The 14,296-nt window shown below is 34.9% G+C and overlaps 1 protein-coding gene across 5 annotated transcripts in view; it reads right to left on the reverse strand.

Moving 5' to 3' along the window:
* Window positions 1–5,213: 5,213 nt before the first annotated feature.
* Window positions 5,214–14,296, reverse strand: part of SSBP2 (single stranded DNA binding protein 2) — a 316,776-nt gene continuing 307,693 nt past the window's right edge. For all 5 annotated transcript variants that reach the window (XM_030323957.1, XM_030323938.1, XM_030323963.1 and 2 more), the window contains 2 exons: window positions 12,604–12,702; window positions 5,214–5,834 (listed from right to left, as the gene is read on the reverse strand). In XM_030323957.1, coding sequence (XP_030179817.1) covers window positions 5,805–5,834; window positions 12,604–12,702 — 129 coding nt within the window. In that variant the 3' untranslated portion in view covers window positions 5,214–5,804. The remainder of the gene's footprint in view (window positions 5,835–12,603; window positions 12,703–14,296) is intronic.

Here is a 14,296-nt window from a genome sequence, read left to right on the forward strand (position 1 = left end):
AAAGTTGTATTTTTAAAATTAAATGTGAAAACAGGTACCAAATCAAGGGCCATTTATGTACATTTTTATGTCAACTTTTCCCATTACATGAATAGCTCAAGTATTTGTACAAAAACGTTAAGTGAGAAGTCCATTTGAGAATAAATGTAATCACAGACACGTGTGCATGCACGCACATGCAAATGCGTGTACGCTAAATTTACAGAATGGGTCAGGTAGCTCATGACCACGGTTGAATTAAGGATAGTAGATTACTGAGAATCATCCCAGATTCCAATTGTATTTATACATTAATTATGCATTTGTAAAAACCTTACAAATAATTCTATTTTCCCAGGATGACATTATAGGTAACAATTTAATACAGGTGGTAAAAAAAAATATTAAGTTCTTAAAATCATAATTAGATAAATTAAGTACCTCAATAATCTGATAGTTATCATAAATAAAGAATTCTATGAATAAAGTTTTTTCCATTTTCCATGTTGACAACAACAGCATGTCCTTTATATATCATTCTAATATACAGTTTCTGTGAAGATTTTAGTTGTCCCAATGCATGGAAAGTAAAACGTCTTGAAATATGATCTGACAGAAAGCAATATACACATTTTAATCAGTAGTTTTTATTAAGAAAAATTTTAAGGTATTGCTAAAGGTAAAGTTGATTTGTTTTCAAATTATGTAAATTGGACAGATTACTTGAATTGTTTCCTAATAAGTAGATGGTTAATTAAATGTTACTGAGCAATTTTACCAGGACATGATGGAAATTTAGCTGACAATATATTGTATTGTGTTCTGAGAACATTATGAGGAATCCAAATTTCACTTCCTTGGCAATGTCCTGAGGTCATATGATGCAAAAGACAACGTGGGATAAAGTTTTAATATTAACTAGGAATAAATCCTCGATATCATTTTTTTTCTAGGAATATTAATACTTTTCTCATGTTAACTGCACATTTTATTTAAAAAATGAAGTGCTAAACATTTCTAGGAACATAATAGTTCAATGACTAGGATAATCAAAACAAGTGCAATTTATCCCGAGGAGAGTAAATTCACAAAGGGGGAAGAGACAAACTGTAATTCTATACATGAAAACACTTAGTCCCACTTCAAAATTTGCAATATCTATGGATAGTACTCATTTCATTTTTAAGGATGTAGTTAGCAGGACCAGTCACATTAAACTACTTACAGAAATTATTTTTCTTCTTTCAGGAAGACCAATTACATTAACAGGAAACGTAACAGGAAATTCTCCTTAGGAGACTTATTCAACTGAGAATTTCTCTTTAGAATACAGTTTAGAGAAGTAATTAAAGGGTCTAAGGTGTTTTTCATCTGTAGGTCATCTCTTTCAATCTGACTTAGAGTTCAAGGATAAAGTTGATGCTTTTGGTGAAATAAATTAATAATGTTCATTCAATTTCTTATAAACAAATATCTACATAGAAAAACTATAATTATTGTATGATTCCTGGCATTAAGGTAACCAAGGAATAAAAGATCATTTATGCTCTTACCTTTAGATGCAGTGCCTTCCTAAGAAGGTCCGAGGTGGAAAACCTAACATGGGTATGTTAAAGCTGGGCACGGGAGATTCCATCTGCTTAGGTCTTGTATTACTCTCTTTTCATCCCAAATCACTTTTATCAGCTACTTTACCAATGAAATAAAAAGCAATCAGAGGAAAGAATTATGTTTAATAGTTACCAGTTATGGTATAACATAATGTAAATCATAGTGGGAGTGTTTTGTGAGCAAACTGCATACCAGTCCAATATACACATGTGCGCACACGCACACCTCCCCCCACCCCCCAACAAGTGTTTAGTATGCAAAACAGAAGGGTACCAATGGTGTTTCACCATTTTTTCTTTGACTTTTCCAGTATTTCTCAAGTTATACTTCACAGACCCAGGGTGCCTCTAACGCACGCGTATGATTGGGCACCATTGTTTTCAGCAAATGCAGACTCCTGCTCCTCATTGTCAACAAGAAACTTATACCACTAGGACGGGGAGTTAAAAAAAAAAAAAAGACTAGTTTACCTTTCGGAATATATGTGGCAATTCTCCCCCCACTCCCATATTCTCACTACCACACTACACACTCATACACTACTTGCATCAATTAGTGTTTTCAGGAAAAGAGTATTATAGTACAAAAAAAATAAAAATGAAGGCAAAACCAGTGTTAAAATACTATAAAGCATTCTAAAATCAAGTAGCTATGATTTGTGGCACTGCTTCTAATTAACAGTGATAATCAAGAAGAGGAAATTGTACTTATTTCCCCTAGAAAAACTATACAGTGCACGAAGAAGAAAACTGTAGGAGCTGAAAAGGTAAAAGTGTGCAGTCTGTACCTTATTTCTATTGGAGCATGCAGGGATTGGGAAGGAGGCAATGTAGGAAGACATGGAAGAGGCCAATTAAGACCTCACGGTATTAAGGACTGTGTAACACTCTATGCCAGGGAGCAGTTTTGAATGCTTTGCTGCACATTCCCAGAATACTATAAAGAAAAGGGGTGGGCAGATGTAGAGCTTCCTCATGTCCCAAAGTGAACTCATTTATTTTTATTTATCACCTTTTAAGCTATAGGAAGAAAGTTAACTGAATGATCCTATGAAATGCACCAGAGTTCAGCTGTCCTAGAGATTCATAAGAACAGAAATCAAAGTTTTCTCTATATTCCTAGAAGGAAATGGGTGTTTTGGGCACTTTTCATGGCACAGGGAGCAGAACTGATTTGTCAATATTTTGGGCAGCAGAGAAATATTAACCTCAGATTCCCAGTTGTGCAATTCCTATACATCAGTAATTGAGTCCAAACTAGAACACTTGTAACAGAGTGCTAGGATTCACCCATCAAATGTGTGGGGTGTTACCAGATCAAGGGCACTCCATAGCCTTTGTTCCCACAGGCAATTTTGCTGTAAGACTCTGGAGAAAACTTGGCATGTATTTTTAACGTAGTGAGTTTGCCAGAATGCAAGGCAGAGTAATGAAAATTAATGTTTTCACTTATTTATTTTCACATTTCATATGTGTATTTTATGTATTCAGTGTAGGCAAGAATTACTGATGCTATTCCTGTGAGGTGAAATATGTAAAAATAACTCAGGAACAGGTAGTATATATCAAGACCAACACACATTCATCGATGGAGATGCACCAACATAAGAGAACAGGGTTAAATGGTATTATTACAAGAGAAAAAGATAAAGTTTAGATAATTCAAAACCTAAACAAAAATTACTGTACAGACTTACTATCCTCCATTTGGTGCATGAGAAAGTTATTTGATATTAAAATTAAGTATTCTTATTTTATGGTTTTCTTAAATACAATTTTCTCTTCAAAAATAAATTTTCAACTATTTCGGGAATTAAAAAAAAATTGCAATAGCTATTTGTAATCTGGACTCCAAGAAAGGAAAAGATATAAATAGTTATGATAAATTGCTATATGCTGAAAAATCCAATTTTACTTTTTTTTGACCAAGTGGGCTAGAAGTAATGAAATCCATATTGCCATTTATATTCTAATATTACCCCTGAAATAAGGAGAAGTATAATTGGGTTCATGATTCTTTGTGATAGTGAGAAACAATACCTTCTTAGAAGGCAAATAAAAGAAATTCAAGATCAGTAACAATGGAATGAATAGTCAAAAAACGTTGAAATGTCTAGCATTGTAAGATTAAGCTTAATAATCACAGGGTTGAAAATGTTCACACAATTATAAAAAGTGAAAGTTAAAATTATTCTTGGTAAATTCACATGTCTACACGAAGTGTCTTCAGACTACCTTGGCTTGAGTTAAAGACTTTCTAATTTGACTTTTTCATGAAAGTTCTCTGCAGCTTGAAAACTTGAAGCTGTTCTCCAGTGTGCAGTCCTAGGCTCCCCCACACTGTTGGATTAATGGTGACTCATTTGATTAGAGTTTAAATCTGGGACATAAATTTAATTCAGCATCTTTATCCCCCTTCAACAGTTCTGCCCAGCATCCCTGTCATGCACAGGCAAAATCTTATTTTCAGAGGGAATAAATCATTATGGATTTGAGAGAAATAAGTCATCTGGGACAAGGAACTAGCAAATATACTGCTAAATTTTCACTTTGGAGACCATAAGCCTAAAGGAAGGAGGATTCCTCTTACCTGCAATTAAACAATACTTTTTCAAATTCTTTGCTCTGGAGTTTGGATATGTAGTTGATGTTTACCAATGGTTATTTGTATCACAATTTTAACAGAAAGGATCGCCAACTTATCTTGTAGAGTCTAAAATTAAAGTCTTCACATTTTTCTATTATAATTTCGGTGTCTGTATGTAAGACTGAACACAAAACCCCCAAAAGATATGCAAAGCGCCTCAGAACAATGTGCTTTAGCGTAAGGGAAGTGTTTTGTTTTTTTCTTTAATTTTTAACATTTATGCATTCTTTTCTGAACAGTTACACAATGCAGATTTAGCCTGCTGAAGTCAATGGCCAGATGAATATAGTTACTACAAATGATTTCCCTCTAAACAAAAGTCTTATATCCTGGGAACAGAGCAGGGGCTTTGCTGCTAGTGAGGTATTCACAGATGGGACTGTTACCAGTCAGTTCTGCGGCTAGTAAGCAAGTTACCCAGATAGAAAAGCAGCACTTCAGAGCCCCTTGGGTGCAGTAAAAACTCTTTTCCCCTTCTGCTGAAAGTCTCAGTCATTTGAATGTATATTCTTTGCAGTGTCTATGTGGAAATGTTCACAAGAAGTCTGAGTAAAAATCAGATACCATTTTCCATTAGCATGTTATTAAAAATTTAGCCCTACTATTCCTGGTGAGAAGTGACAATTTCAAGCAAATGGTTTTGTTATCACTTCTGGGCTCCATCATGTTAGACAGAAAATATATTTCTAAAAATATGACGACCCCTGTCATTTTATTGCTATGGTCTAAGCAGGTGGGGCTAATTAATGATTTTCTGTATCATCAAAGACAAATCAAGAATTCCATCTAAAGCAATTCTTGCAGAAATATATGGTGTTGGGCCCCAGTTTAAGTAGTTTTCCTAAATAAAAACTACAAAATACTTTTCACTAAAGGTAACTGAGAAATTGTTTGATCTGACAGAGGATGAGGACACACCTTCTTCTTCTTCTTTTTTTTTTTTTTTTTTTGAGACAGTACACTTTGTGATTCACAGGGTAACTTGCATCAGACGCAATTTAATGAAAGCTCTCAAATAAGCAATTTTATTCCTATCCATGATTGCAGACATTTACAAAACCATAACATCTGAGTTCACCTTAAAAAATAACTTATATAAAGCAGTGATATACACAGCACAAAATAGTTCAGGGAGGGGCAGGAGCAACTTTTAATAATTAAAATGTAAACGTGAAAAAAAGGATGGAATAAAAGTCCCTACTTACTTCTACTTAAGATGTCATGTAATAATATTTTACAATGTCCTGTGGGTCAATGTATGTATGTGCATATGTCCGTATAACATACACATATACAATACATTCTCTGACCCACACATATACATACACAGATAATTATTTGCAGTTCAGTTTAGGGCAATTCTAATATGCCGCTCTGTACAGTTGTTTGAATCACGTTTGGACCCGCTTTCTTCAAAAAATAGGGGAGAGAGCAGGAAATAAAAAGGTTGGTTTGGTGTGACTGAGATTCCTTTGTTTAACTGTACACTGTGATGAATAATTTTCTTCCGTAGTAGTTCTGTGAAGGGCTGACTCACTGTGGTTTTCATGAGGAGACTTGGTAATGGATCACACACTCATTGTCATGCTAGGGGAGTACTAGAAAGAAAAAAGAATCCATATTTTAACAACAATTCTTTTACAGACCACTAATGTTCTTCTTGGTAAACAGTAGTAACCATGGATTTTAACGTCTTGAAATCTTTTATGCTCAAGCCTTTAACATAAAAATAAGAAGCTATAAAAGAGTAAATTTATATAGAATTGACTAGGTCCTGAAATTTATAATATTTCCTCTGGAAAGCGACCAGTCTCCCTCTCTCTCTGCACTCAGATGGCTGATAATTACCCAGGCCCTCAGTCATCTCCTTCTAGCCAGATTCATGTTTTGTGGGCATTTGTAACAATCTGGGTAAATCCAATCCATAATGAAATAAGTATGAGGGACAGCCTAACTACCTACTAACTATGTAAACTTAGTAACTATATTACCTGACCTCTTTGTGCTTCAGTTTCTTCATGGGTGAAATGGGTTTAATAATAGCATTTATCTTAAAGGAACTTGGGGAGTATTAAATCTAAAATCTTTAAAACCATGTATTTACTGAATATACAGAAAGTGTTCAGTAAATGTTTAATTAATAGTGTAAGGGAAACAGAATAAAGCAAAACAAAAAACAACTCCCAGCTGGCCCTAGGACGTTCTCATAAAGTGTTTAGAATACTTAAGAGTCTGATTTACATTTAAGGATGTAAGTGTCTTCCTCTAATCTGTGGTTCCAATTTCAGTCCACAATATTTTTAGGGTGGGAGCAGGGGGTACTGTTGTTACACATAACTTTTCAGTTTGATGAGGCTGACAATTGGTAAAAGGTGAGGCTTTCAGAAATTATTGAGAGAGGAACAGATGGCAATTATTGTGATAATTATGCCTATCTACACTTGTATTCTTGAGGAATGGACTGTGTGTGACAGAAAAGCTCCAGAGCAATACTGTCTGACAGAGCTTTCTTCAACACTTTCTTCTGTGCCGTTCAACACAGAAGACACTAGCCACAGGTGGCCACTGAGCACATGAAATGGGCTAGTTTGGCTGAGGAACTGTAATTTTAATATTACTTAATTTATTTAAACTTAAATATTCCCATGTAGCTGGTGGGTTCCATCTTGGACAGCATAGTGCCAGACTGTCTGAGATGTGGGGAGGGCATCCACTCCCAAATGGCAATGATCTCCAGATGAACAGGGTTTCTAGATGAAAATGTAAATGTAAACCCTTAGATATTTTACATGTTTTGTTAAAAAAATATTTGCTGAGGACCAGGCCAAAGGAGAATTCCTTTAAACATGTTAATAAGGATTGTGCCTCATGGAAAGAGGCAGGTGAAGTCAAGGACATTGGTTCCAGGCAGTAGGGCATTCCAAAGGAAAAGTAATGATCTTGGAAAGGGGAGTGTGAACTTTTAAAAAAGAGAGCAGGCCAAACCGAATGAAGTAAATTCTAGATGAGCTGAGGTACTGCAGGAACCAGAAATGAGGTGTAAGGTGTGTATTGAGAGAAGGATGGATTTTACAGGGAAAGCAGGATGCCCTGGGGAATCGCTCAGCTGGTAGAAGTCTGGACAGAAAGTCATTAGGGGTAAATCTAGGCTCAAGCCAAAACCGTCATTGATCCTGAGAAAAGGTGGATGAGTGGGCTTGAAAACGGGTCACTGGATCATAGGGGGATGATTGTTAATCCTTTAAATGCAGGTCAAATCATGGAAAATCTACTTGATAATCACTTAATAGCCTCAAATTTCCTTTTAGGAAAGCTAAATTATATATGTCACTGACTCTAATGTTGGATTGTGAGTACGGTGATAAAAAGGGGGAGACTTCCAAAGAGAAGGGGATGCAGTTTGACAGAAAAACCTCTTCGTCTTCACCCTTGATAGTGGCAGCAAAAAAGCACAGCAGAACAAAGCAATACCTAAATCCCAAAGCAACCAGACAAAACCTGATGAAATGGAGCCCACCTTGCCCCTGTGCCAGAGGGGGATATGCCTTCATTTCAACAGAAGATACCGTGCAAATCTCCCATTATAAATAATGACAGCAAGCTTCAGTGAACTATCCACAGCCTTTCACAGACAGAATTACATTTGCATATATGACCTTTAGGGGGAAGAATTAAAAAAGAAAATACATGGATACCAAGCTTTTACTAAATAGAAGAAATTAGAGAATATGGCAAAGTGGGCATGGGAAAGTGTAATCTATGCTTTCTATGGCTACTATTACAATAAAAGTGGTGATCCCATCAGTGCTGTTCAATAGAACTTTCTGTGATGATGGATACATTCTATTCTGTGTTTGTTGTTCAATGTAAGAGTCATTAGCCACATATGGCTACTGAACTCTTAAACTGTAGCTAGTGCAATTTAGGAGCTGAAAATTTTAAAATCAAAATTTTATTTTAATTAATTTAAATTTAAAAACCATAGCAAGATCATCAATCACTGTTTTAAGAAAAAGGATTTTATGGGTATACGGTGGCAATCATCTAAAAACAGTAAAAGATACTGAAGCATTTCAGAAAGCACTTCAAAAGAAGTTTCTGAAAAAAAAATTTCTAGATAAGTCATAATTAACTCTAGAAACTATCTCTTTTCATACACATTCTGAATAATCAGGATTAAAAAAAAATAAGGGCTAGATTCAGTCAGAAAAGATAGAAGCATCTGCTTCACGCAATACAACTCAGAAGAAGTCCCAAGCATTTAATATAATTTTTGAATAGTACCAGTAACTGTAAATTGATGCTCTAAGTGTATTTGGTTTGGTAGATATGTATAGATGTGTGAGCGTCCATATGGGCAATGTGCTGTTTGCACTGCTGAGGTTGTAAACTGCTCATCTGCTACTGCTTTTATTGAAACTGCTTCATCCAAGTAAAATAAGGGAAATTACAAATTTCTAGGAAGACTCACAGAATGTGCAAGCATAAAGGAATTCGGGTATTGATTACTATTCTTCAACATGTAAGAGAAGTGGCTTACGGTTTTCCTAAAGTAAAGGAAGAGTAGGTGTTAAATGGCGTCTCGTATCTAGAGACATAAAATATTCATGGTGTACTGTCCGGAGACGACACTACAATGTTTCTATTGTACTGCTGCATCAATATGGGATGATGTATTGTAATGTTTGTGCCAAAATGCTGTGATATGAGGTTGCCCTGCTTCCAAACTATTCTGTGAGTCTGGTTCTCCTTAATCAGATGATATAATGGCTCTTACAAAGTCATTAACTGTTTGGTTTAACAAAAACAAACAAACAAACAAAACCCTAAAGATATAATTTCAAATGTATACTAATTGATTTTACTTTTTTATGTAAAATATATTTTGAAATGGCATGTCTTGGTATAAACTAGCGAATTTGTGATTTTCCCCTTACTATACACAGTTCACAAAGCATGGAACCCACCAAACACCCATTCAGTCTTTGCACAGTGTGCATAAATTCCTGTTTAAACACTTCGAGAACACTTCAGATCTTACATCATTTCTATTTTTAAGCATCTAGATATATTTTATTTTCTTAATGAGAGATAAAGAATAGTACAGCGACTCTGAACTGAACTAAAGTGAAATAAATTCAGTGTTTATGTGACTGTATAAAAGAAAATTTGGATGTATATGATACCTTTATAACAGAAAATGACTAAGGGGAGTAAGGGTAATAGGAGACGACCTATCATCTTGTTTATAATTCCTAGTAGAGACCATGATTTTTAATATCACTTTTACTCAATTGATTACCGTTCATTGCCATGGAGTAAAATACTCTGCTAAATTAATTCAATAAATAAGACTAACTGCTTTCTTTACAGGAGAAGCATGAAAAACTACTTTCTGAAATAAGCCTTTTTGCATTCTAGATTTTCAAAAACAAACATTTTACAGAATTTGAACACTAGGGGGCGTGTTTGTTTCTTGAAATAATGGTCTTGTTTAGGATTCCAAAAAAAGGCTGAGTAGTGAAACATTTGATTCAGATTTTTCTATGAGTTGCATGTTGGCACTGCAAGGTTTCTGACTCTGGGTTGGGTATTTTGTTTCTATAAATATTAATTAAATGAAGTAGCATGTGTGAAGTGACTAGGATAGTGGCTGCTACATAAAAAGCACTCAGTAGATGTTCACTCTTTCCAGGCCTCCTTATGTGGTTTGACTTCAAGATAGGACTGACAAATCCTCAAAAGGCAGATTACTCCAAAGTATGTGCTTTTCAGAGTTATATACATTATAAAAACACTAGAACATACATGTTCATTCATTCAAAAATGATTTCTTTTTGAATTCTTTATATGGTTCTATTTTTCCTTGATTACGGGAAAGTTAACTTATTGGATACCTAGCCTATTTTTACTTTAATTTACTTTAATGCCTCAGATTTGTCTTTTGTCTTCCTTTCTCTCTGCTCCTCATTTCTTGAACTTTTAAAAAGGTCTAAACAAAAATGTGTGGTGATGTGATGCAGAAAGCCATAACAATTGCATCATTCATAATACAGCAGAGTCCTCAACGGGCAGACAAAAGAGTGGAGCAGCTAGTGTGGACATGCTTACAAGGCTGTACTGTCTCTAGGTGGTGGTACAGTTCCTCAATCATCATCCAATTGTTTTTCCTTTGGGGGCTTTTCAAGTGGGGACAGGACAGAGGGAAGGAAGGGATGGGAGGGAGCTTTTGTTTTCTGCTAACTCTATACAGCAGTCTGGCATTTTACCTTCTTCTTGGCTTCTGGAATAGTCAGGCTGGGCCAGGAGTCAGGGATGGGAGGAGCCCAGCTCCAGATGCTCTCTCTCCTATGCACATACTTAGAAAAAGATTGACTGTTTTGCATGTGCATAGTCCAGTTAAGGTTAAAGGGTGAGGCTCTTATTTATTCCATGCAAAGAAGTTTTTCAGGTCCTGTGATATCTGATTCTTTGATCCCCATGGAGAGCTCTCTGATGCCAGCTCTAAAGTGGCACCTCTCTGCTGAATGTATAACAAGGCAGCAGTCACCAAGGACTAATCTAGGAAAGGAGAGGGGAGAGGTCTGTTGTCCCTGTCCCCGAAACAACAGTCATGTGGGACCTTTTAAAAAAGTTTTCTTCTCCAATCCCAAATTAATAATTTCCTTTATACTTAAAAAACAAACTGGCTTATATCTATTATAACACCTATTAATCTGACTTAGGGTTTAATTAGTTTTAACCATGTTCTTCCCATCAAATGGCATTCTTTGAGGTTAGTGACGTGTTATATTTATCTCAGAATACTTTGTCCTTAACCAAGCACATTACATATTAGAGGCTCAAGAAATGTTGGACTAAACTAAGTATCACATACCTCACTGAATGATACCATTTTATTGCTGAAAGAATTAGCAAGAAAGGAAATAAATGTTTCTAATTAGATAAAGCCAACATTAACTAATTAAAATGGTAGTCCATTTAATTTTTGTCCATAGTCTTGAAGCAAACTAGTGAAAACCAGTATCTAAAAAACGGTTCCTATAATCCTAAGCATTATGACAAGCTAGTCTTCTGATTTTTTACATGAATTTTTATGTGTACATTCTTTGTCCTCACTAATCATGTACAGATAAAGATCAGTATAAGGTTTATACAGATAAAGATTAGTATAATTTTATTTCTAGTTTTAACAGAACTAAAGTCTAAAAACAGGGAGTCTTACCTCACGCAGAGGTGTTAGGTTGATAGGAAGAAGTAAAAGAACCCACAGAACACCCAATCTTAGGCTCAAAGCAGCTACTCCATGCAAAAGCATATTTGTTACTAGCCACAGTTTCAAATTCTAATAGTATCACCTCTAGTGAAGGTTGTGTTAGGGCAAAATGAGGGAAGTTTTCTCCTCTGATTTTAATGATGGAAATCCGTATGTGTGGGCACTGATGCTATAAAGATGAAATTAGTTTGGATTTTGAAATCCTTTACGCTATATTCCAATTCAGAAGTTATTAGCAGAGAATGTACATCAGCATCACTGACAAAGCTTTTTCATTTTCAAGAATGCCCAGTACCACTCCTAGAAATTCTGATTCACTAGGTCTAGGGAGAGTTCTGGGAAAATGTATTTTTTAAAAATTCTGTAGGTGTTTTTAGTGTGAAATATTAGGTTAAAAAAATCACTGTTTTATGTAATAACTCCTTGAGAAAAGATACCATATTGTCTTTTTGGTCTCTCCAGTGTGTAGCATATTGCTTTGGCCTGTTTTTAAGTGCTCAGTAATTGTTAAATGAGTGAATGAATTTTATTACTTCTCTTTTTGCTCCTGTCTGCTTCTATGGAGATATGGAATACTGCCTTTGCTTAACGCAGTAATCATATTAAAAAAATGACTCTGGTGTCCAGCTCAGGTTACAAGGAAATAACAGGCTAAATGACCACCAATACTGGCCTTCTCTTGAGTGATGTCTAGTGCATGAAGTAGATATCTTACAGAGGACATTCAGAGTCTAGATCTGAGAACAGACCTGGTTTTGCAGTTACTCAAGCCATTTTAGTAACGTGAAAACTTGTAAAAACTATCCAATATGCAACTTGTTTCCAGCATTGTTCCTTTATAGTGGATGTTCTCTACAAGAAAATTTTATAGTTTTTGTTTTTGTAACTATGTGTACAGAATAGGAGCAAAAAAGGAACAAGTTTATTTTTTTAATTATTCCAAAGAAATTTCACTTAATTTTCTAACTTTTGAAATATGAACCTGCTGAGCTCTAGATAAATAATCATAATAATGGCTTTATGAATAATTCTAAAAGGAAAGCTTCAGAAATCAATTTTGGACATAATAATGTAGGCAAAGGAATACTTACACTCTCACTCTGAAAAGGATTTAAGAAATTTCCCCCCATTTCGCCATCATCCCTTGGAGTGCCCGGTTGATTACTCAGGCTCATATTATTGGGTGAATTCTGTAAACAAGATTTAGAAAACAAGGCATTGTTAAAGATTTTAATTTCCCTCTTGCATTGTAGTGTTTCAAAAATGAAATCTACAGCAGCATCTCTAAGGACAAAGCAGACTTATAATTCTAATCTTAGACTTCTACTGTGCATCCTAGTTCATTCTTTACACCTTGACAAGTACTAATGCTTTCCCAAATGGAAATTAAAAAACAAACAAACAAAACCCCAAAATAACCCACCACAACTTTCTTCTTCGTCTCAGAATCAATGTTTATTCAATTTCCCACCCTCAGTTTATAGAGTTCCTAGAACCATAGAGTTTAAAAAACATTCTCAGCAGGGGCATGATGAAGAGAGCCTACCCACTGATCAGGAACGATGGAACAGTAACTTGCCTTGGTGATTTTACTAAACAAACTTCAAAAGCTCACTGTTTGAGGATATTTCCCCTTAATTCTACATGTGGCTTACGTAGTAACACTATTTCAACTATTTTTGTTTATATGAACTGTAGGGAAAAAGGAAGATGGTTGACAAGTATAGTTAGGAACAAGAGAACTACCTGAGGACTTGTGAATCCAATGTGCACTTGTAGAGGAAAAGAAGGCCCAAAGTAAACTGCTTTAGAATCTTTTCCTATCATTAGTTTGAGTAGATTTACTTTGAAATGCTCTTTTAAGATAAAATGGCTGATAGGAGCAATCTAATCAAACACTAATAAGTTAGCTGTATATTGCTTCATATTCTACTTAAATTTGCTAGTCTTGTTATTACTGTGCAGTGTTAGCTGTGGGAGGTCATCTGCTACTCCATACCAACAGGAAATACAGAATGGCACTGCCATATAAAGCATGTTCACACAGCACTGCAACTGTGACTGAGGGACTCTTCCAAGGTCTAATTTATTGACTTGTAGAAATCAACTTCAAGGTTAAAATTTTTTATTTGTTATTTCAAATGGAAGACAGATTTTAGAGTTTTTCTAAGCCATTTCTATTTTATATTCTGTTTTTGAATAAGTTCTAGATTTTTAAAAGAAAATTGCTCTGAAGATTTTGACTTAACTAAAACAAAGTTATGTCATAAAAATTAAAATTTCATGAATGAGTTATTCCCAGAAGAATATATGCTGTTTTGGAATATAGTTAAACTGTAAAGCAGAGACAGGTAGATGAACTGGTGGAAATACAGCTTATATCTTGTCCTGCTGTGCACCCTACAGGGAAGATCTGAGAACAAGGATCCTCTGAAGTCCATAGGAGCTCGATTTGCCAATGAACCCCAAGGGCTGGGGAACCACAGTTAATAGCATAAAGAGGATTCTTTTTTTTTTTTTTTTTTTGGATAAATTTTTCTCTGAATATGTTAGTTCCCCAAGTATACAGAAAAGTAACTACTTTCAAATGAACATAGATAACTTCATTTCCTGAAAAAAAATTTAAGTAAAATTTAAATAAGTGTATTATTATTTCATAGCTCATTAATTATTAAAATTATTAACTACATAATCAACTGTTCCTTGAAAACAGGAATGTTAATGCTGATTTGGTTCAAAAAGAAAACTAAATTTATACAAATTTTGTAAGCCTTAGCCAAAATC

The sequence above is a fragment of the Lynx canadensis genome, chromosome A1 (assembly GCF_007474595.2).
Source record: "Lynx canadensis isolate LIC74 chromosome A1, mLynCan4.pri.v2, whole genome shotgun sequence".
In the NCBI taxonomy this organism is placed as follows: domain Eukaryota; kingdom Metazoa; phylum Chordata; class Mammalia; order Carnivora; family Felidae; genus Lynx; species Lynx canadensis.